Genomic DNA, 23,090 nt, shown 5'->3' on the forward strand with positions numbered 1-23,090 from the left:
TTCTCTGGAGAACCCTGAGTAATACATGCTGGTTGAGAACCACTGTTGTACATTAGGTTACTAGAGAAAATACAGGAAACAGGGAAGAAAGAAAGAAGCAAAGCAGGGAACTACTGGGCAATGGCTAGACGTTACCTTTCTTTCCAGAGATGGCAGTTGGAAAGCATTTGATTGGGACACCAATCTTCTATTAACACAGGTTATGGTTGATAAGGCCTGGGCTCACTGATGCATTTTTGCATTACACATCCAAGATGGTCCCTGGCACAGAGACTTACTTACCCCAGTGCTAGGATGACAACACTTGGCAGACACTGCTGTAAAATAAGAACAGTCTATAAGCCGCACTTAAAAAAGGTTTTGTTTATGATCAAGTCACGTTAATTTATTGGTCGTGATAAAATACATGAAATCCACTGTTTTCATTCCAAAGAGAGGATACAAAACTTTCTAAATTAATGTGTCGGAAGCAAACTCACGGTGCGTAAGGTGGGAAGAGTTTAACCATACAATGTACTATTCTCTGCGGTCTCCTGAATTTGCCATGTGTTACTTGTACGTGGAGGATTTCTTCTGTGGGCCTTTCTTCTTGCACACGTGTTTGAATTCCAAGTTTCTTTGAAACTATTTTAAGTTCATATTTGATCTACGCTGACTAAATGACTTTATTTGGCACAAAATGGAAGAGCCAATGGCAGTTAATGTCAGATTCGTCGCAGCAGTTGTCTACTAAGCAGTCGAGCGTGGCACAGAAACATGCTGCAGCACAACGGGTTCTTCCAGGTCTTGAAGACAAAAATCGAAGTTGGTGATTCCTTGTATTTAAGACATCCAGGCTTGGGGCCGTATAATCTCACCAGTTTTCAAAAAGTCCAACCATACAAACATAGAAGTACAGCAGAGAACAATCATTTACAGATTTCACTCTTAGGAATTTAAAAATTAATTATAATAAAATCCCTTAGAGCTACATTTAACGTAAAACATACAAAGACACAGATTACATTATGAAAACTCTTCGTGTGGCTTATTTTACCTCAATTACTACTAAAAAATGACACTTATCAAGGATCTGGGTTACAACACTAAGAATTTGCCTGGGCAGATGAACATTAATGGAATTATACCATTTTCCAGACTATCTTTTTCCATGATTAATAGGTATTTCCTTCAGTTTAAAGTGAGGCCTTTCCAATGTTACTTTAATAGAACATAATGAATAACTATGTTATTATCCCCACTCTATTTCTTGTCTCCATGTACTTTTTAGATGACCTACAGCAAAGAAACGAAAATGATATTTTCTCCATTGCTTTTGTTCTTTTTTTCCATGTGTAAACAATATGTTTGGGGTAACTTTCCATGAAGCTGAAATTGGCAAGGTTTTATTCCCAATAATGCCAATGAACGAATATCCCCCTTCCTAAAGTCTAAAGAGAAATACTACTGATTAAACTACAATAGAAATGGAATTCTGGCAACGTTGCCGTTTCTAGAGTATTTCTAAAAAATAAAAGGAAGAACTGTGTCAAAAAATTATTGAATATTAAATAGTATATGACTGCTTCTAAGACATTCTAGAGTTTACAGGTTGGAATACTGAAGTTAATAGGTTTAGCTATAGAATATATGTAGTTTTCTTTATATGCTTGGTTTTTATTAATAATATTAAGAGAACTTAACACAATTCCTCACAACACCCCTGTGAGGTAGGGATTGTTTATGTCCACTTTACAAGTGAGAAATCAGAAAAACAGAGCAAGAAATAATAATCTCAAGATATAGAAATCAAGAAATTTTGGTTTTCTTATAAGGCAAACTTCACTTATGAGTTCCAGAGTTCTGACAATATGCTAATAGGGACAAATACTGAAACAAGTCTGTTTTTCTCCAGAAAACAACTATATGTAGGATGTGGAAAGAAGAGAGAATCCTAAGTTGATCCAAGAAGAAAATGTCTGCTTAGTATTTGCCTCATACATTAATTAAGGTGCATCTAGCATTTCCAGTTTTAAGAGCTTGGTAATCATGCAAACCACATTATATGGTTAAGATTACAGCTCATTTTACAGATGATGAGGTCAAAACTAAAGGGTTTAGCTGAAAGAACCTTTTTTTTATATATATATACAAAGTAGATTCTCTTAGTAAGGAATCAAGTCTTAAAAAAATACACTCAGGACACAGTATTAATTATACGTGTAACAGTTATTTTTAAAATATGCCTGTTGAATGAATGAAAAAAATTAAACTGGGGTCAGTTCCCACACCACTATTCACTGATTCTCTGCAACCCACCTTTTGGGACTTTTTTCCTATAAAATGGAGTTAACATTTTCCTACTCCCTAAAATAGAATATTATGAAGACTAAAAGAAAGAATATTTGCTCTGAATTTCTAACATTAAAAGGAACTAAATGAATGAGAACAAAAATACAATTAACCATTATGTTCTTAACATCTAATAAGTATAAATATATTTCAGCTTTAAATTAATGTCCGCTGTGGCCAATCAGCCACAAGCAAACACAATTTCTCCAGACTCTGCCCTGAACTGCTACCCTACACCTCAACTCATATGCACCCGCAATCTCACCCTTCAGCTACGCACTTCTTGTGTCAAGGACTAATGACTGAGCAAGAAGAAAACAGAGAAGGAAGAAATCAGAAAAACTGTCATCCTAGTGCGAAAAATAAAATTTTACTTGAAGAAGGCTGGGGAGTATATCATGAATAGCCTAAAATACAGGAAATTGATGTTAAGATGTGTGTTCACCCTATGAGATGAAATCTTTGAGGGCAGAAAAGTTTGAATCATTGTTTAAGTGACTTAAGTTTAAGATTAGATGAAGTTCTCACCCCCAAGAGCAACACATTTGTTTTTAGCCACTCCCAATGTAACTGCTACTATAAAAACAGCTAGTTAGATTTTATTCTCAACACATAACAATCTTGACCCCAGGAAGTTTTAGTCATTTGTCTGAGGGAGAAACGCTACTGCCTTAGACAATGCCCAGCAGTTTCTTCATTCAGCCATCAAGAATAACTTACCACTTCATAAGTCAACTAAACTCAGTGTTTACCCAGAGAAAACCTTTGTGCCCTTAGAATGGGCTGGATTACTCTTTCAGCTCCCTTCTGACTCCACTCTGATGCTGTCAGGAGATGTCTTCAGAAGGATGCAGTCAATAAAGGAGCTCAGAGTTTCTGTATACAGTTAAATTGTAAGCCTCACAAGCCAGATTTATTAAAATGTCTGTGAGGCTTTGAATTTAACAGGGCAGCACACACAAAAAAGATGAGGCTGTTTTAAAGCCTCTCTGCTTTGTTATTCTTGACCAATCTTTGAAATTTAAACATTTCAGAAACAATTTAGCTCTATCTCTTGTGATGAAGTTTGACCAGCTATTCTCCAGCTACATAAAGCAGGACAATCTATCATTTAGCCCATCATGTTAATTTTTCTGGTGTTTTAGCTTTGTAAGTTTCACTGTTATAAAAGGGAGCTAAGGTTATTCACAAAGGGAAAGCTATCATGGACTTTAGACATAGTTCTAGGACACTGTGTGTACTGTTAGTTTTATGGACCAGAAAAAAATGAAAACTGTGTCACTGAAAAAACTACTTCTGCAAGTGATAGAAAATTAACATCAACTTAGGCAGCCTAGAAAATCCTCGGGCGCTGAGGGTAGAAAGACAATTTGTATTTTATCATTTTCCTCTCTAAGCTGATGTAAATCTCTGGTCATAAAAAAAAATCTCAAATTGCTCTTAAGATCCTTAAGAAAACGTCCTAGATTAAGGTAACAACATTGGTGTTAGTCAAGGCAGTTCTGTCTGAAGCTCTGTTTATCTAGGTGTATGAACATTTCTGTTTCTCTGCTTAGGATTTTGTTTTACTGTTTGAATCTTCTCCATTTCTCTCTTTTCACTAAAATATTTTTCATTAACAATGAGGTATGCTCAATGTGAAAAAACAAATAAAAGCCATGCAAGATGCTGCAGAGCTAATAAGTAAAAAGTGATTTTAAAACTACTCATGATTTATTATAGCTATGCCTTAAAACAAAATTTTTATACATTATATAGTTATGCATTAGAAATAACTTTAACTCCCTATGTGGCAGAAAATATTATTATTGTTTTTTATTATTTTTAAATCTTTAATGTTTATTTATTATTGAGAGACAGAGCGTGAGTGGGGGAGGAGCAGAGAGAGGGAGACAAAGAATCTGAAGCAGGCTCCAGGCTCCGAGCTGTCAGCGCAGAGCCCATGTGGGGCTCGAACTCAGAATGGCAAGATCATGATCTGAGCCCAAGTTGGATACTCAACCAACTGAGCCCCCCCAGCGCCCCAGAAAATATTTTTAAATAGTCTTTACAGTGGCTTATTCATGTGAAAAATTAGCCAAAACTGATAGTCTAGAGTATTCTTTAAAAAATTTCATTTACTTCATTTTCAATTTGGTTTTACTGATTCTACTTAGAAATTCTATAAATATTTACTCTAAAGTTCCATAATTCTTACACTGATTTCTGATTTCGTAATTGTGATTTATGAACGGTTCACGCTCTACTTGAAGGTTACATTTTAATAGCCATGTGTATAACATACCTTACAATAAGACCTAATGTATACCACCTTAAAACTATGGATAAATGGCAAAGAAAAAAGTGAACAGACATTGAGGAGGAAGAGAGTTCATGAATAAAAAAATGCATGTGGATTTTTTTTCAGAATTGATATAAAAATTATGGAGGAGAAACTGCTACTCCACAAGGATAGTGTCCACACTTTCTTGTGTGAGCTCTGACTCTAAGGCACAGGATGAATCTAACTGTTCTTGCGATAAGCAAGAACTTCTCAGGGGGACATCAGACCAGCTGTCACAGTACGGCTGAAATCTCTGGGCTACCGCATTACTGAACCTTTGGCATCGGTTGTATCTGGAAGATTTACCTTTGTGTATATACATGTGTTCCAGCAGTTGGCTTTTTCGGAGAAATTTATGACCACAGATGGAACAGCTGATTTTTCTTTTCCTTGAAAAAGAAAAATTACAGTTTAATTCTACTGGCTCTGAGTCTTTGGAGATCAGAGACACTTGGCTGATCTGCAGAGGCTCGGTGGTACCCTGGTTTGAGTGGTCAGGCTGCTGCTCATTCTCCTTGACAATGAAGGAGCTGACCCTGCGGCATTCAAGAGCCTCACTGTTTTCATTAAGTGGATGCACTTCACCAAGGTCGTTGCTTTCCAGAATGGAAGCAGGGACACCAAACGGGAGAGATCCGGACACGTGGGTATGGAGATGTTGTCTTAGGTTACTACGGGAATCAAAACGTTCCCCACAGTAATGGCATAAGTGTATTTTGATACCGCTTTCGGTGAAAGTGGGGCCTGTCACCTCTGCTGAGGGTGAGGGATGGCTCTGGGAGATCACAGACTCTGGGTCACATCTCTCCTGCTTGATGGACACTGGGGGCTTCTGGTGTTCCTCCAAGGCCTGGGCAGCAGGACGTGCCCTCTGCTGATCGGCAGTGCCATCATCCAGCCCAATAGCGAGAGAGAGCTGCAGCTGGGGGTGGTCGCCCTGCGCAGCAGCCCTGTTGCCACTGTTACTGGAAGGAGCTTCTTTGACCTCCAGCCCTGGTTTGACAGCTGTTTTTTGGGTTGTTGAGATCTGAATGCCATACAGATTGGAGGACTGCACAGTCTCTGGTGAGAACACCTGATTCATTTCAGTCGCAATGTGAGAAAGGTAGTCGGCGTGAAGAAATCGAATCCCTTCCTCCAGACGACTATGATCCACAATCTGTTTTGGCCCTTTCCCCGTATACATAATGTGCAGCAAATAGCTGAATATGTCAGGTTGGATATCAGTTGGTTGTATTTTTATGCATTCACTGTTAAAAACAAAAAACAGAACCGCACAAAATGAAATGACCAGCTGGCCTTTTGGGTAGCAGCATACAGTCTAAGGCTAACGTGATTTCTTCCCAAGAAGTTCAAACTTAGCAATCTGCCTTGATGAAACATATCAACAGAAAATTAAACTTTCACTATACACCAGCTCTGTGGCCCAGCAACAAGTCTTCATGTCTTCAACCTACCGCCTAAAGTTAAGAAACACACACAGATGTTCTGATGAGTTCAACATTTAGTGACTCCTAAGTGATATGCCCTATACAAGCTTCCAGGGAGTAGAAACGTGATGAATAAAACAGGTCCCTTGCTGTTAAGGAACTTACCAGTCTTTTGAATATATAATCAAAAGAACTGAGAATGGGGACCCAAAGGACACCTGCACGCCAGTCTTCACCGCAGCATTATTCACACTAGCCAAAAGGTGGAAGCAAGGCGAGTGTCCAGCAACAGGTGCCTGGATAAACAAAATGTGGCCCGTCCGTACAGCGGACTATTACTCAGCCAGAGACAGGAATGAAGCTCTGACACCTGCTACAACATGGATGGACCTGGAAAACGTCTGGTAGGTGAACTAAGCCAGACACAGAAGGACACATTTTGTAGGATGCCACTTATAAAAAATATCTAGAGCAGGCAAATTCATGGAGACGGAAAGTAGATTAGAGGTTACCAGCAGTTTGGGCCGGGAGAGATGGGGAGCTATTGCTTAATGGGCACAGAGTTGCTGTTTTGGGTGATGAAAAGTTTTGGAAATGACAGCGGTGATGGTTGCACAACGCTGCGAATGTAATTAATGCCAGTAATTATATGCTGAAAATGGTTCAAATGGCAAACTTTATGTTATATATATTTTACCAAAATAAAAAATATTAAAAATTTTAAAAGGATCTATTGAAATTGGCAATATTTAGAATTTCAATTACACTAATCCCAGGGGCACCTGGGGGGCTCAGTAGGTTGAGCATCTGACTTCGGCTCAGGTCATGATGTCGTGGCTCGTGGGTTCGAGCCCTGCATCAGGCTCCATGCTGACAGCTCACAGCCTGGAGGCTGCTTAGTTCCTGTGTCTCACTCTCTCTCTGCCCTCCCCTGCTCGCACTCTGTCTCTCTGTCTCTCTGTCTCTCTCTCTCTCTCTCATAAATAAATAAATAAATAAATAAATAAATAGCACTAATCTTATTTTGGCTTCCTAACTATATTAACACATCTAGTCTTTACATCACAAATGAATACAGGCATAACTTTGAAAAACTTCAAAATAACCCCAAGCCCAATTTTTAGATATGAATCTAGAATTCAGATAATAGGTGGAAATAATGAGTGAACAAGAAATTGGGAAACACCCTGCAAGATGAGGATAAACAGAACCTGAGGGAAGTGCTGGATGTCAAGGAACAACAGAATCAGTCAACGGACTTACCTTCCCTGAAGCAAAACTTTGTGAATGCTTCACAATGCACTGGGTGTCAGTAAGTATAGCGACAATCCATTTCTTTAGTCCCCGTATCTCGGGATTGCCTCCTGGGTTTCACTCTTAGCTCTCACCCACCCACTTCCAGGGTCTGTGGCAGGGCTTTTTTATATCGGTACAGAGCTCTGTTAACTGAGGATTTTTAGTTGCTCAACAGAGATACCAGACAGCAGGCCTGACACCTTTGCATCTCTTGGATTTAGTTCAGTGTGCATGGTGCCATGCACACTTTGCATGGTGCAAAGTGCACAGGCGCTTTGGGAGCTGAACCAACTCACAGCTCTTAGAGGAGACTGATGTGAAGGTACTGTTTCTAATCCAGTTTCGACACTGACCCTAACTATGACATGTCCTCCCCTCCAACCTCCTCCCTCCTTGTGCCATGCATTCCAGTCATTCTGACGTACTCCGTTTCCTCAGTGTACTAGCCTGGTTCATATCTGCCTATGTTTCCGTGCACTTTTCCCTCTGCCTGCAACGTACCTTCCTGCATTCCTCTACAACATCCGGAAAACTCCTCCTGATCCTTCAAGATACAGGGCCTCAATAAAGCCTATTCCAACCTCCTCAAAATAGAGCTGCTGACACTCCACTCTACCTTCTACAACACTTCTATTATAGACGTATCACGTTAATTATTGATAGCAGTAGCTGACAGTGCAAAGCTCCGTTCCAAGCATTTTAATATTATTAATCCATTTAAATCTCAACACCATGGGGTGAGTACACATACAATGCCAGTGTCTTACATAGAAGGAAACTGAGGCACAGACAGATCAATTACACTGCGATTATTTTCCTTACGTGCACTATCTATGAGACTATTAACCCCTTGAGGGCAGGGAGCATAATTAGCCTGTTACTGGGGTCTAGCACAGTGCTGACATTAAGTACCTGATAAATACTTGAATGAATGAATGGGTAAATAAAAATGTGTAATTGAGGCTAGACTCCTAGTATTTCATGCACGGTCCTTTAAAAAAACATAGAGAATTCTATCCCTTTCAATCGAGGATGGATTAAAGCTATTCTTTAAGAGCTCAGAATCTGAATACCACTTTCCTGCCCTCTTCCTACATACCTATCATGTTGGGATAACCTAAATTCAAAACATCAAAGCACTTTTTGAAAATAGTATTTGAAACAAATGACTTTTGAACTATAGTATGGAATATAAGATGGGTAGAACTATGACATTAAGGCCTTGCTATGAAAGTGCTACAGAACAGGTATCAAAAACTTAGTGGGTTAGGGGCGCCTGGGTGGCGCAGTCGGTTAAGCGTCCGACATCAGCCAGGTCACGATCTCGCGGTCCGTGAGTTCGAGCCCCGCGTCAGGCTCTGGGCTGATGGCTCGGAGCCTGGAGCCTGTTTCCGATTCTGTGTCTCCCTCTCTCTCTGCCCCTCCCCCGTTCATGCTCTGTCCCAAAAATAAATTAAAAATGTTGAAAAAAAAAATTTTTTTTTAAAACTTAGTGGGTTAGAACACAGATCTTTAAAAACACGTATCTGTATTTGAGTGTAACTTATTGGGGGGCTATAATCCTGGATGGACCAATTATTTACTTCAACCTCAGTCTCCTTTCCTCTAAAATAGTGTGGATAAGAGGCACCTGGGTGGCTCAGTCGATTAAGCATCTGCCTCTTGATTTCGGCTCAGGTCATGATCTCACAGTTCATGAGTTCGAGTCCCGCATTGGGATCTGTGCTAATGGTGTGGAATCTGCTTGGGATTCTGTCTCCCTTGCTCTCTGCCCGCAATCCCCACCCCCACCCCCACACTGTGTTCTGTTTCTCTCTCTCTCAAGAATAAATAAACAAATAAACTAAAATAGTGTGCGTAACAGTAGAATGTACATTAGGTAAATACTTAGTGCTTGGGTATGGGATAAGCCTCCAATAACTTTTAGCTATTACTGTTTTCATTTTTACCTTCCACCATGGATCCTACACACAGAGATGAATTACTGGATGTGTAGAAAAAAAATACATAACTTTTTTTTATTTCTTAAGGTGACCCCATGACAAAGAATACCCCAAATGATGTTACAATAAGGTTTAGTTATATCACAATATTTAAAATTCTTCTGATTTACAAAAGCACATCCTTACCTTGTTTGGTGAATAAATATCATCTTGAAATAGTTAGAAAAAGCAGCAAGCACTGCTCTGTGGGCTTTGAAGTAAACGTCTCCAATAGCAACTGTGCAATCACACAGAAAACCAAATTCTCGCTGCATGTTCAGCTGCTGCAGGAGGACAAGGCTATGGCTACCTGTGTCCATTGTGGCTCTGAGAAAAAGCACAATTTTTGTTTGTTTTTTTTACAAAATTAGCTACAGTTCACACACATCTAGAGTACAAGGACACCTAAATTTAAACGAGATTATTCAATAGTTTTTAATACTGTTAATTTCACCCCAAACCTAGCTAACATGAAATCCCCTCCTTATGAAAATACCAATTCTTCGAAAACGGTAAAATATGGTCTTTTTTCATTTGGTAAGAGGGTGGCTTGGTATGAGTGACACAAAAGCAAAAGGAAGGCTGTCCTTTTTTAATCCATCTGACCTCAACGTTACCAGTCCTGTTTCCTCACTGGAAAATGGGATTGAGATGCTCACCCATTCCTCAGAGCTAAATGAGTGAGGTTATGTGACAACCACCTCGTGATGGAAACTGCTATTCAAATGTTAACCATAACTGTTAATAACTTAACAGTGTCCTGGCTGGGCTAGAGGTGTTACTGCTCCTTAGGAATCCTCTATGTGGTCAGGGGACACTGGCCTCCTGACTATCATACAATGTTTGGGAAATGTGTCAGTCACAGTACATTCAGGAGCCCTTAAAATAGATACTAAGCCACATCCCCTGATTTACATGGGGCCTGAAACCCTATGGGAAAGAGCGTATACCCTGATATTAACTGGATTCAGACATACATACAAGTATGGAGGCTCCTGAAGAAACAATACAGAATGGGACCACTGGTCCTGGGAAAAATCACGCATGAGAAAGAACACGCAGAAGAATTCTGCCAGCAAGGGAGAGCAGTGTGAGCAGCAAGGGTACTGAGTGCTGTCGTTACACGTAGGTGGGAGGCCCCGCTTCACCCCCTCCTCCCCAACCGTGTAGACAGCCACCAGTGTTTTAAGGAGAAGGCAGCCGGGTACGAAGGTCATCACTGGCAAGCTGGGAAAACCTTCTCTAAAAGAGCAATTTCTGCAAAAGAGAATGAAGTTTCCTCACTAGCCAGAGACCAAAGTCAACGAGGTCAGCGTTGAAAGTGTGGGGTTAGCTGTCTGGAGATTGGCCACAGCTTGGGCAGTAGACAGCTGAGTGATCAATTATATTATAGAACCAGCTAACACTTAACGGTGTTTCCTTTCCCTTAGGAACTTTCTACTCACTTAATTCTCAATACAACTCTACAAGAAAGGGAGTAAGCAATGCACCTTACAGATGAAGAAACTGAATCAGTGCAGAATAAACGGACTCAAGTCATATTGCTAGTAAGTGGGAGAGCAGGGGATTCAAACCCAGTTACTGGGCTCCCGAGCCCAAATGTCCTCCCTTTCCACCTTTCAGAGGGAACATGACCCACAAACTGGAGACGCTTAGGGAATGGTCAGGTTATACATCAAGACACACAGGGAAGCCTTGGGGCGCCTGGGTGGCTCAGTCAGTTAAGCTTCTGACTCTTGGTTTCGGCTCAGGTCATGATCTCACGGTTTGTAAGTTTGAGCCCCGCATCGGGCTGTGCACTGACAGTGTGGAGCCTGCTCAGGATTCTCTCCCTCCCTCTCTCTCTCTCAAAATAAACTTTAAAAGAAAAAATTATGAAGTATTTCAGATGGACAAATAGGCACAGAGAGCAATGGGACAAACACGCAGCCACCCACCCCTGAGCACATAAGGTAAACGTTACAAACATGGCAGAGACCCCCTGCCATCGCTCCCTCATTTGCACTGCCTCCTACCTTGCCTCTGAAGGCCGTCATCATCCTGACTTTGGTGTTTATGACTGTCTTGTAACAGCATTATGTTCTTGCTGCATCTGTACACATCCCTTAAGAAGGGAGAGTACTATTTTGCATGTTTTAAAAGTGTAAGTAAATAATAGCGTACTTTAGGAATCCTGCAATTTGCTGCTTTTACTTCTACATTCATAAATTGCTTTTTAAAATTCTACTTAGTCACACATAAGTTTCTCCTAAGCCTCCCCCAATTAAAAAATAAATGAAAACGAAACTCTTACTCCTTGCCATCTCATTTTAAAAGCCTGTAAGCAGTAATGAGATAAGGAAAATAACAGAACCTACAGAGACCCGAGCCTCAATAAAAATCCAAATTGTAAGTATTGTTCCAAAAGGCCATTTGACTAAAAGTCACTACTTATTGTATTTGCTACATTACCCAGATTCCTAAACTCCACCAATTTAGAGAGAGATTTAAACACCAAAATAAAACTGGGTATACTGAAGATTTCACCATGTGAAAAACATGTGTCTTAGATTCAATGAATGGTTCAAAGTGAAGTAGCTTAAACTAGCCTTACAAATTGTTTAAAGCAAAACAAAACCTCAGATCATAAACATTTTCACCAGATCTATATCTATCTGTCTATATATAGTGCAGTAGTATAATGAGCTATTGAACCACATGGAAATGAGAAAGGGCACACTAAAAAGCCACATACACAAAAATGCTGTGGTTAATCGTCTATGAGTAACAGTTAAATTCTTCACTTACTGAACACATTTTTTTGGAAGAGAAACTTAATAAAGAAAAAATTATTTGAAAGCACGCATTACACAAGGCCTAAGGATAGAAAAAAAATTACACAGATACTGCAATCAACAAGACTGCAGGCTAATAGGGGAGACAAAACATAAAACATAATAATTATGATATAAAGTAAAAGTGATAAATGTCATAAGAGCAGTTCAGAGAACATGTTATGGGGGGGGGCAGGGATCAACAGCAGGTGACTCAATGGAAAATAAGCCATTATTTAGATGGACAGGCAGAGGATGAACATAGCATTCCAGGCAGAAAAAAATAGGATGAATAGAATTACAGGGAAGAGTGTGAATATACAGGTAACTGAAGAATTCAGTCGGGCATAGAAAAAACAAAAGTAAGTGACTAACGAGATGTGGTTAGCTCACACAGGGTACCAATTGTAAAACTGAAAGGTACTCCAGTTGTGTTTGAGATGAACTGTTAAGACGTTTTTGCTGGAGGGAGAACACATAGTAGTTAAAGCTCAGACCCTGGAATTAGACAGCTTGGATTAAAATTTCAATTCTGTCATTTAGCTGTATGATCTTGAGAAGACACTTAACTTTCTGGTCTTTGGTTTTACTTGTAAACTATGGATGGATAATTACAGTATCTATCTAACTCACAGGTTGTTATATATATTTAATACGATAATGCATATAAGCACTTAAAAGTAGTGGGGCCCATAATACCAAGTATCATCATCATCATCAGGCCTGTTAGTCAAACTGCTCTAGTAACAATACATAAAAAAGATTAGCAAGGGAAAGGTATGGAGAAATAAAGACCAGCAAGGAGTCTGCTGTAATATCCAAGTAATGGCAGTGGGAATGAAGGAATAAAAAAAGACACACCAGATGCAGAACTGACATGACCTGGCAGCAGATTGGAAGTGATAAGCCACAGAGAATATCAAGTCAAAGGTGAGTCTCAGAATTCCAGCTTGGGTCACTGGAAGAATTCGTTCATCCCTTCAGGTCGTATTTGCAGAATAACTGTCAGGTGTCAATACAAAGGCAGGGTCCCAGAATGCTGGGGAATAGGCATAGAAGCTGTCTTAATAAAAGAGAAGTTTCATTTTGGACACAGTTCAAGGTGTTCACGCTAGGACATCTGAGTAGAAATGCTTGGTGATCAATGAGACAACATGAGGACCGGGGCTCTGGAGATCAGGGCTAGACACAGAGAGAAGGGCCTCAGTAATTACACAACCGAAGCCACCAGGAGTGGATGGGACTACTGAGTGAAATAAGAGGGAAAAAAAGCTAAGAATGAATCCTTGAACAACACAGAAAAGACACAAGAAGAAGAAAAGGAGAAATAAGAAAATATATTTTCTTATATAAGGGAATGGTGAAGGAAAGGCAAGAGCCTTGGCTGGGGGAGCCCAACAGCCTCCATTTTCCATGGTGGAAAATGCTGCAGACAAACATGAGGATGAGGCCTATTACAAATGCCCCAAGTGTGGGGACCAAGAGGTTTCTGGTGACCTTTGACAATGGGAAAGCAGCAAGAGCAAAATATCTCACTGCAAGAGGATGTTAGAAAGCACACGTCATAAAGGGTAGGTACAGATAGGATAGGACACTGAGAATAGGCAGCTTCAGCTTGGAGAAGACTTCCAGCCTGAAGAGGGGTGGAGTCTCTAGAAGCCAGAAGGAACACAAGCAGAAGTCTTAAGTGTAGTATTCAGCCACAGAGAAGAGAGGGATTTCTTTCTGATGGTGGCAAGGAGATGATGAGGTGAGGGGCGAATGTGAGAGTAGTCTGTAGATGGCTTTGATTTACATACTATGAAGTTAGTCCATATGCAAAGGGAAGAGCTGAATTTAGGCCTTGAAAGAAACCTAGAGTAATAATCCCTGATGCTAACATATAGTGATGAAGTTCATACAGAACTTTCACATAAAACAATCTCTTTTTCTCTTTTAGGTGTGATACTTTCTATTAACCTGTCTTCAAATTCATGGACTCTTGTCATTTCTGTTAAACTCATTCAGTGAATTTTTAATTTCAGATATATTTCCAGGTCTAAAATTTTCATCTCATTCCTTTTTAGTGTCTGGTTCTCTGCTGAGATTTCCTATTTCTTTGCCCATTACCGCTTTACTTTATGTTCTTGAGCATAGTTATAATAGCTACTTTAAATCTTCTCTGCCAGGGGTGCCTGGGTGGCTCGGTCAGTTAAGTGTTTGGCTCAGGTTGTGATCTCACAGTTTGTGAGTTCGAGCCCCGCGTCAGGATCTGGTGCTATTGGTTCAGAGCCTCTGTGCTATTGGTTCAGAGCCTAGAGCCTGCTTCGGATTCTGTGTCTCCCTCTCTCTGCCCCTCCCCTCCCCTGCTTGTGCTATGTGTCTCTCTCTCAAAAATAAACATTAAATCTTCTCTGCCAAATCCAACCTCTGGGTCATCTTGAAATCAATCTTCATTAATTAGGGTGATAGTTTTGTTTCATTTTGGACAATATCCTAGACATTGCGATTACTGCAGTAAAGACTCTAGATTCTGTAATATTCTTCCAAAACACATTGATGTTTTTGCTTTGTTGTTATAATTAACTTGGTTGGACTTAAACTCCAAATTCTGCCTGCCCTCTGGTTCAGTTTTTTCAGCAGGTGTGCCGAATGGGGGTTGCTCCACATACATATAAGTTTAGGGATTGGCAAGAGATTCAAGCTGAGTAATATACAGTATTTGGGGTCCTCCCAGCATCCTTTCTGGAATTTTCCTTTTCTTCCCAGCTGTGTGATCACCCTGAACTCTGTCCTCTTTTCTTCAAGCAAGTAAGATTACAGGTTATTAACCTAATTTTAGCCATCTCCTCATGTCACCAACAGGAGTCTTCTCTCAGGATAAAAGCCATAGAAATGGAAATGTGCCCACTGCTGTTCCCTTCTCCCAAGTATAGACCTTATTCCAGTTTCTGCCTGATTTTTGTCACTTTCAAATGCCATCTGGTAGTTTCTAAAGCTTTTTTTCAAGTTCATACAGTTGACCCTTGAACATTGGTTTGAGCTGCACAGGTCCACTTATATGTGGATTTTCTTCCATAAACACAGTACAGTATTGTACATGTATTTTCTCTGACCTATGATTTTTTTTTTTTAAAGTAAGCTCTAGGCCCAACATGGGGCTTCAACTCAGAACCCTGAGATCAAGAGTCGAATGCTCTACTGACTGAGCTAGCCAAGCGCCCCTTCCTTATGATTTTAATAAGTTTTCTTTTCTCTACCTTATTATAATATAGTATATAATACATATAAAAAATGTGTTAGTTCACTGTTTATGCTATCAGTAAAGCTTCCAGTCAACAATAGGCTCTTAGCAGTTAAGCTGAGGGTAGGGAGTCAAGTTATATGCAGATTTTTAACTGCAGAGGGGTTGGTACCCCTAATCCCCACTCAGTGCAAGGGTCAAATGTAGTTTTTATTTCAGAATTGTCCCAACAGGAACTACTCAGCCATTATCACCCTTCATCAGTTCTAAATAGTCCTGGACTCAAGATCCACTTACACTCTTAAACACTATTAAGGACTGCAAAAGGCTGTTGTTTATGTGGATTATATTTATTAATATTTGCCACATAAAAAATTAAAAGTGAGACTTTTTTTTTTGAGAGACATAATGTACTAGCATGTGAGCGAGGGAGGGGCAGAGGGGGGAGGGGGAGAGAGGGGAAGGGGGGGGAGAGGGAGAGAGAGAGAGAGGGAGAGAGACAGAGAATCCCAAGCAGGCTCCATGCTCAGTGCAGAGTCCAACATGGGGCTCAATCCTACGACCCTGGGATCATGACCTAAGCCAACATCAAGAGTCAGATGCTCAACTGATTGAGCCACACAGGTGCCCCAAAAGGGAGACATTTTAAAAATTTTAATTCATTTAAAATAACAGTAAGCCCATTATATATTAACATAAAATATACTTTTTCTAAAAAAAAATAACTACATATATTTTTTAAGTGGAAGGGTAACATTGTTTTATAGTTAACAATCTTCTGATGCCTGGCTCTAAAAAATACAGCTGGGTTCATTGCTTCTCTGTTCACATAATCTGTTGCCACATTAAAAAAAAATGTTTATTTATTGGGACGCCTGTGTGGCTCAGTGGTTGATTGTCCGACTTTGGCTCAGGTCATAATCTCAGGATTTGTTGAGTTCGAGCCCTGTGTTGGGCTCTGTGCTGACAGCTCAGAGGCTGGAGCCTGCTTCAGATTCTGTGTTTTTTTCTCTCTCTCTCTCTCTGACCCTCCCCTACTTGCGCCCTGTGTCTTTCAAAAATAAATAAACGTTTAAAAAAAAAGTTTATTTATTTTGAGAGAGAGAATCCCAAGCAGGCCATGTGCTCTGAGGTCAGAGCCCTACTCAGGGCTCAATCTCCTAAACTGTCAGATCATGACCTGAGAAGAAACCGAGTCGGTTGCTTAACCAACTGAGCCACCCAGGTGCCCCTGCCACATGTTGTTTTGATTCAAGCATAGTAAGATATTTCAGCCTTGCAAAAGCAAGATCCTTGTAGATCCTGAAAAGGTTTCCGGAACCTCTGGGGGTCCTTGCACCATAATTTGAGAATCTCTGCCCTATGCTATCTTTTTTTGATCCTATGAGGTAGTAGAGCAGGTACTATATTGGTTCCATTTTATGGCTGAGGAAGCACAGGCTTAGGGAAGGCAGGAAAGGTACCCGACGTCAGGCAATTAGCCACTAACTGACAGTACTTCAGGTCTGACTTTATTTTTATTTTTTTGTTAAAGTTAATTAGTTACTCAAGGACAATTCCTTTTTTTTTTTTTTAATGTTTATTATTTATTTTTGAGAGCAAGAGAGACAAAGCCCAAGCAGGGGAGGGGCAGAGAAAGAGGAAGACACAGAATCTGAAGCAGGCTCCAGCCATGAGCGGTCAGCAGAGCCCAATATAGGGCTCAAACCCATGAACTGGGGGATTATGCCCTGAGCTGAAGTCAGATGCTCAACCAACTGAGCCACGCAGGCACCCTTCAAGTCTGACTTTAAACTCATGCCCTTTCTTTACAACCCCCATGTAAAACTTTTAATATACATACTGATGCAGATTTTACAAATATATTGAATTGAATAAGGGGGAAATTTTTCCAAGTGTATACAATGAAAAAAACTCAGATCTGTTAAAAAAAAAAAAACACAAAAACCACAACTTACATATATAATAGGCTCATTCAAACTTGTTTGCATAATAATAGACCTTTGATGTTTCAAGGCAACACAACCAGATTTTATCTCATGTCAGTATAGCCAATCCACCACAGAGTTATTAAAAACATTTACTAATGCAACCTACTTTGCAAATTATTAGCTAAGCTTTTCATATAGCCTTTGCTCATTATTTCTTTGACCATCAATTCTATTTTCTCTACTATGTGGAACAGCCAAAGCTTTCTATGCATGCAGAAAGATCTTAGAAGTTACATTTAAGAATTTCCGGTGGAGGGGCAACTGGGTGGCTCAGTTGGTTGTGTCCAACCCTTGACTTCGGCTCAAGCCCTGCACAGGGCTCTGTGCCGGGCATGGAGACTGCTTAAGATTCTCTCTCTCCCTCCCTCAATCTGGGAGGGAAAAAAAAGTTAAGAAAAAACGAATCTGGGGTGGCAATTTTAAGATGTGAGAGAGGTTGCAGAAAAATAATTTTATACATTTTATTAAATTGACAAATACCATAGTCAAAATGAAAGAGTACTTCATCTTAAGATGCTTTATCTATTATCAAAGTGGTATTTATACTGTAATAATAAAATCAGTATTGATATTTAAGAAAAACTACAAAATCTTATTTACTAACTCAATTGCAGTAACTCTGGATTAGCTCAAACTAAGTAAACTAGAACAGCTTTATACTGGTATCTATTTTTGTTTAATAAAAAGCTGACATTTAACATCTTTTAGTTTTTACTTATTTTATATTATTTATTCTCATTTATTTAAAAAATATTTATTGTATTAGACTGGACTCTCAGATCTAGGGTAGCCAGACGATAGACGATATCCTTGAATACACAGCTTTTCATTCTCTCAGGCTGTATGAATCTTTAATAAAAAAGAGACATAGGTATAAGACATCTGTTGCCGTAGAAAATAAACAGTCTTAGATATTTTCTCTGTGGTTCCTACCACTGTGACTTTATTATTAATTATAATTAATAGACAAAGAGAAAAGTTGGCAGAGGAATGTGTACAGCTTTTTTGAGATACTTACTCATGGCTATAAATACAAAGATAAAAGCAAATATATTCAAAGTGCCAAGTGATAACAGACTTTATACAATGGTTTTAATTTTTTAATGGTATTTTCACATGACTGTGGAGGTGTAACAGTTTATAATCTAGAGAAGGAATGTTTGCAGAGATCATTTTATCATGGAACAGCTCTTATCACTGACTGTACTGTAAAACTTAAAATGCAGGGGCTGTACTGATGCCTGCGTTCTACTCCACGCTAACCCAAAGAGAATTGCTGTGAGGCTCAGATCCTTTTTTAAAAAGCTCTTCAGGTAGTTCTAATATGATGCCTCAGTTAAGAACCACTGTATTAGAAGGGAACCAAGCAACCCGAAGAGAATATTTCACTCTATAATTTCAGAGAAAAAAAAGCAATTTTACAAGAAGTTCTCAAAATGTGGGAATTATACCAATTACGTTAAATGAAAAATCAACTATTGTACTTCTAATGTTAAACAAAAAAAATTAGCCAGATCCTAAGAAACAAAAGTGCTCCCAAACTAGTAGAATGGGCACTGGGGGCAGAGGAGGAACACATCATTTCCAGACTTCTTCTAAAGAAGTATTTAGGAAAAAGAGGTATGTCCTCTCAGACACCATTATGCCTATTTTCATAATATCTGAAAATGACACGGAAATCACAAATCTGAAAATACTGAGATAAAACGTACAGTAATTCTAGGATCTGCTTATGAAAATCACTAAAAATACTAGAAAAAAGGGTAAGAAGCAGACGTGGTAGAAGACACAGGAAGAGCAGTTATGCTCTTAGAAACTTTTAACGGAACAGGGAAACGTTAGTTTGGGGCCTCCTGCCTGTTGCCAGACCCAGCCAGCCTACTACATCTCTAACCCCCATCTAACCAACATGTGGGATGCCTGATAAAGCCGCAGCACCAGGCAAACATGAATGCTAATACTGGTGAATGCAAACAGCTAGTGGACCTTAAAAAAATCAGAACCCTGTGAAGGAAAATAAACGGTCTTCTTAGTCCACTAAAAAAATAATGACTGCATTTCTGAAAGAAAAAAAAAGCTACTCAAAGGACAGCAGAAAGCTGGAAAACGACAATGCTAGTACAGATCTAGAATACAGTATAAACAAGAATAATTATTACTTCTGAATATAGGTGAACCAGTACTTCCTTTGCTACAGAACGTTCCACAAACATGTTATCCACATGGGTTAATTTTGCTTAAAGTGCCTAGAGTTTTTCACAAGGAACCAAAAGTCATTATATGACTGATAAGTACAGGGAAGAAATAAATTAGAAAAATTTCAAAAATAACTAACAATACTATAAACATTTTTTCTTCAGTTAAGATTTAAAAAGGGGTGTGTGGGTGGCTCAGTTGGTCAAGCGTCCAACTTCAGCCCAGGTCATGATCTCACGGGTTCGGGTTCGTGAGTTCAAGCCACGCATGGGGCTCTGTGCTGACAGCTGGGAGCCTGGAGCCTGCTTCGAATTCTGTGTGCCACTCTCTTTTACCCTCCCCCACAACAAGTAAACATGAAAAAAAAATTTTTTTAAAGATTAAAAAAAAATTCCTACTGGCAAAGGGAAAGCGGATGTGTGAATAAATTACTAATCCTAAAACTGATGTTTGTTTCAAATACTTTCCTCTTACTCCACTCGCCCTAAACAAGTTCAAGTAGCAATATCTTTAGTATCCTAGAAAAAATAATACTGTTCTAGTTAAAGTACCTACTATTATAATGAGTAAATACTATATGCAAGGCCTTGTGCTAAGTGCTCTATGTACATTCTCCCTTTTAGTCCTCACCTTGACTATGCGTTATTTTTATTTCCGTTTTACAGATGAGGAAAAACCTAGACTTAGTACCCACAACTAGCAGATAGTATAAAGTGGGGATCAAGAGCTAGGTCTGATTCCATAACCTGTGCTGATAACTATCAACTGGAATAGTACTTTTCTTAGCATTCTTCTCTCAAAAGACTGACGTTCGCATGCAATTTGGAATAAATAAGCAAAAACGGAGCACAGGAAGTGGTGTACAAGTACTTTATAATTTATCAAGATAAGAGCACCTGCACTGCTTTTTTAAGACAAGGGGAAAAAAAAAAACCCTGCAATAATCTAAAACCCCAACTCTGTTCTGGCCCTATTATGACACAAAAAAAAGACAAGTTTTTCTGTAACAAGATGGTCAAGCACCACCTATGGGCCATAGTAAATAAATCACTTTGGTTCAGTGGTGGGGAGGGCATTATGCAACACTTCCCAGCACTGCCTTTGCCAGGATATTTTACGGCCAAGACTCTTGGGCCCCTCCTCCCCAGCTAGACAGCCTGGCTCCTGCCCATTCCCCTCAGGAGATAGGGTGGAAGCACACAGCTCCATTTTCTAAGGCAAAGAGGGCAGCTGAAAGTCCTGCTCAGCCTCTCTGGGCAACCACAGGCGCCAATAAATCAGCCACAGGCGATTCTCTCATCCTTTTCCTGGCTTGAAGTCGTAGCAAGATACAATGTACAAGAGCACTGACTGGACTTGTGAGATAAGTGATCTGGCCTTGAATTCTGCTGTAAATGACAGTATCACAGAAGACAGGTAAATCCTCTAAGTCTGTTTCCTCGCTACCTCCTTTTTTATTAAGTACTCAAAATTCATCTTTGAAAGTGGCTAGCCACTGCTGGTGCTCAATACACAGCGAACAACCCGAGGAGAATCCATTTCCACTGCTTCCAAATAAGACATTCAGGGAAGGGCTGGGCAAAAAGGTATAGCACGTCATGTGACGCCCCTCCCTGCTTTGTCGCTAACCATCCTTGTGACCTTCCACGGTTTCCCATAACCTCCCAGCTATCAGAACTAATCTATTCCAAACAAACAAACAAACAAAACCAAAATGAATCTATTACACGTGCTATCCCAGTATTCTACGCCCTATTAAGGGACTGTTTTCTGACCATGGATAGTTTACCCTTAACCAAAACACATCCAGACTGCTTGCTAAACAGATCTTTGATGCCTTAACGTAAGGAAGCAACCAATGCTGCAAACATTGGTTATTCTTGCAGATAATACGGCTGAATTTTGGAGACAGGCTTTGAGCCCCAAAGTACATCATAGGGAGTCTATTTCACCTAGAGATAATGCCAACCCCATTCCTTAAAATAACAGAGCCATCACACCATGGCCAAGCCTGGTTTCTCAATAATCTGAATCAAGGCAAGTATATCACCTCTGGCAGACAGTCTCTACAGTGAGTGGGTTAAACCGGCACTGTGCTCCTGGCGTGGTGGAGAGCCCAATAATCAAGGCCTAGAGCCCTACGGTCCAGTTACTCAAAAGATGTAGGGCTTCGACCAAGCTACACGTTCTTTAGGCCGGGTGTCTTTGATTGTAAAGTGAGAGGGATGAACTGGATTTCCTCTAAGGCCCCTTGCAGCTTTAAAATGTCATTCCAACGTATACCTTACACGCTTGACAAACTCCTGTGAGAATCAACAGTTTTGCCAAAAGACCCGAGTCTCAAGAGAACGAATACCAAATATAATTCCCCGGGGGAACCGGGCGTTACTTTAGGAAACACATTAGCTACTATCAAGTTCCAAGTACAGCTCTAGGTGCTGCCTAAGCGGCTTGATTTTTCCAAATAACAAGTGCTAGGTAAGCAGTGAATGATGGGGCAAACTTTTAAAAGAAAAACTGGATTTACTCAGAATGAAATCAATATAATCCGAAAAAAGGAAGAAATGAATTATGAAGGGGGGAGGAACTTCCTGCCCTAGAAACGGGGTAATCACAAACAGGGGTGGGGGAGGGAGAGGACAGTGGCCGAAGCGTCTCGCAGTTTGCACCACGAGACCCGCCCACTTGCGAGAAGGGTCCGCGCGGCCGCCCGGGGAACGCCGCAGGCCTGCTGGCGGGGGTTCCCACGCGGGGTCAGGCCCCGACAGCCGCCTTCTGCGGGCAGCGAAAGGTGGTTCTGGGCATCCTCGGCCCAGCGCTCCCTCGCGGTTGCCATTTTCCTCCTGTGCCCTGATTGACATGTCAAACGGACCAGAACACCCCTCTCCCCAGCTACTTGCATCTGTCCCACGACCGGCGCAGCTGCAGGCCGCCGCCCCGGGCGGCTCGCGGCGGGAGGGACTGAGCCCGGAGCAGCCCACAGGGGCCGGGCCGCGTCGCTTACCCAGACGCCGCCGCGGCGGCCAGCCGGCTCCACCGTGCGGGAGGGGCGGCTCCCGCGCCGCGCACGTCACGCGGCGGTGCCGGCTCACGCACCCCACGGTCCGCTCTCGCGCGGCTTCCCGCGCCGGCCGCCCCGCGATGGGCCCACGTGACCGCGCGCCTGGTAGCCGGGGAACGAGGAGAGCGGGGGCAGAAGAGTGCGTGCGTACGTGCGCGCCCGCCCGCCCGCCTGCCTACTCAAGAGGCTAGGCGGGGGTCGGCCCGCGCTCTGGGCACCTCCGCCACGGTCCTCAGTCGTGACTCTGTAGGCGGAAGCGTGGAGATGAGCTTGAGCGTCACAGGCTCCCCACACACAACCGCGTGACCCGGGGACTTTCCCCAGGGTGTGCAGAAGCACAGCACTACCTCAGTTCGGGGGTGGGGGTGGGGAAGGATGCGCCCGCGTGTTCGCGGGAAGAGGGGTGGGGGCGCGGGGCCAAGGAGGCCGAGCCGCTGGAGCCTG

At 41.1% G+C, this 23,090-nt stretch overlaps 1 protein-coding gene across 3 annotated transcripts; it reads right to left on the reverse strand.

Moving 5' to 3' along the window:
* Window positions 1–358: 358 nt before the first annotated feature.
* On the reverse strand, window positions 359–23,003 carry ZBTB25 (zinc finger and BTB domain containing 25). 3 transcript variants are annotated; one of them, XM_043556338.1, is made up of 3 exons: window positions 22,590–23,003; window positions 9,510–9,689; window positions 359–5,904 (listed from the first exon to the last, which is right to left on the reverse strand). In XM_043556338.1, the coding sequence occupies exons 2-3, from the start codon at window positions 9,680–9,682 to the stop codon at window positions 4,770–4,772; spliced, it is 1,308 nt and encodes a 435-aa protein (XP_043412273.1). In that variant the 5' UTR covers window positions 9,683–9,689; window positions 22,590–23,003; the 3' UTR covers window positions 359–4,769. The 3 variants fall into 3 exon arrangements, with proteins under 3 accessions (XP_043412273.1, XP_043412274.1, XP_043412275.1); XM_043556339.1 differs by lacking the exon at window positions 22,590–23,003 and adding an exon at window positions 22,486–22,589; XM_043556340.1 differs by lacking the exon at window positions 22,590–23,003 and having other exon boundaries at window positions 359–6,114; window positions 9,510–9,620.
* Window positions 23,004–23,090: the final 87 nt, after the last annotated feature.

The sequence above is a fragment of the Prionailurus bengalensis genome, chromosome B3, assembly GCF_016509475.1.
Source record: "Prionailurus bengalensis isolate Pbe53 chromosome B3, Fcat_Pben_1.1_paternal_pri, whole genome shotgun sequence".
NCBI classification, from domain to species: domain Eukaryota; kingdom Metazoa; phylum Chordata; class Mammalia; order Carnivora; family Felidae; genus Prionailurus; species Prionailurus bengalensis.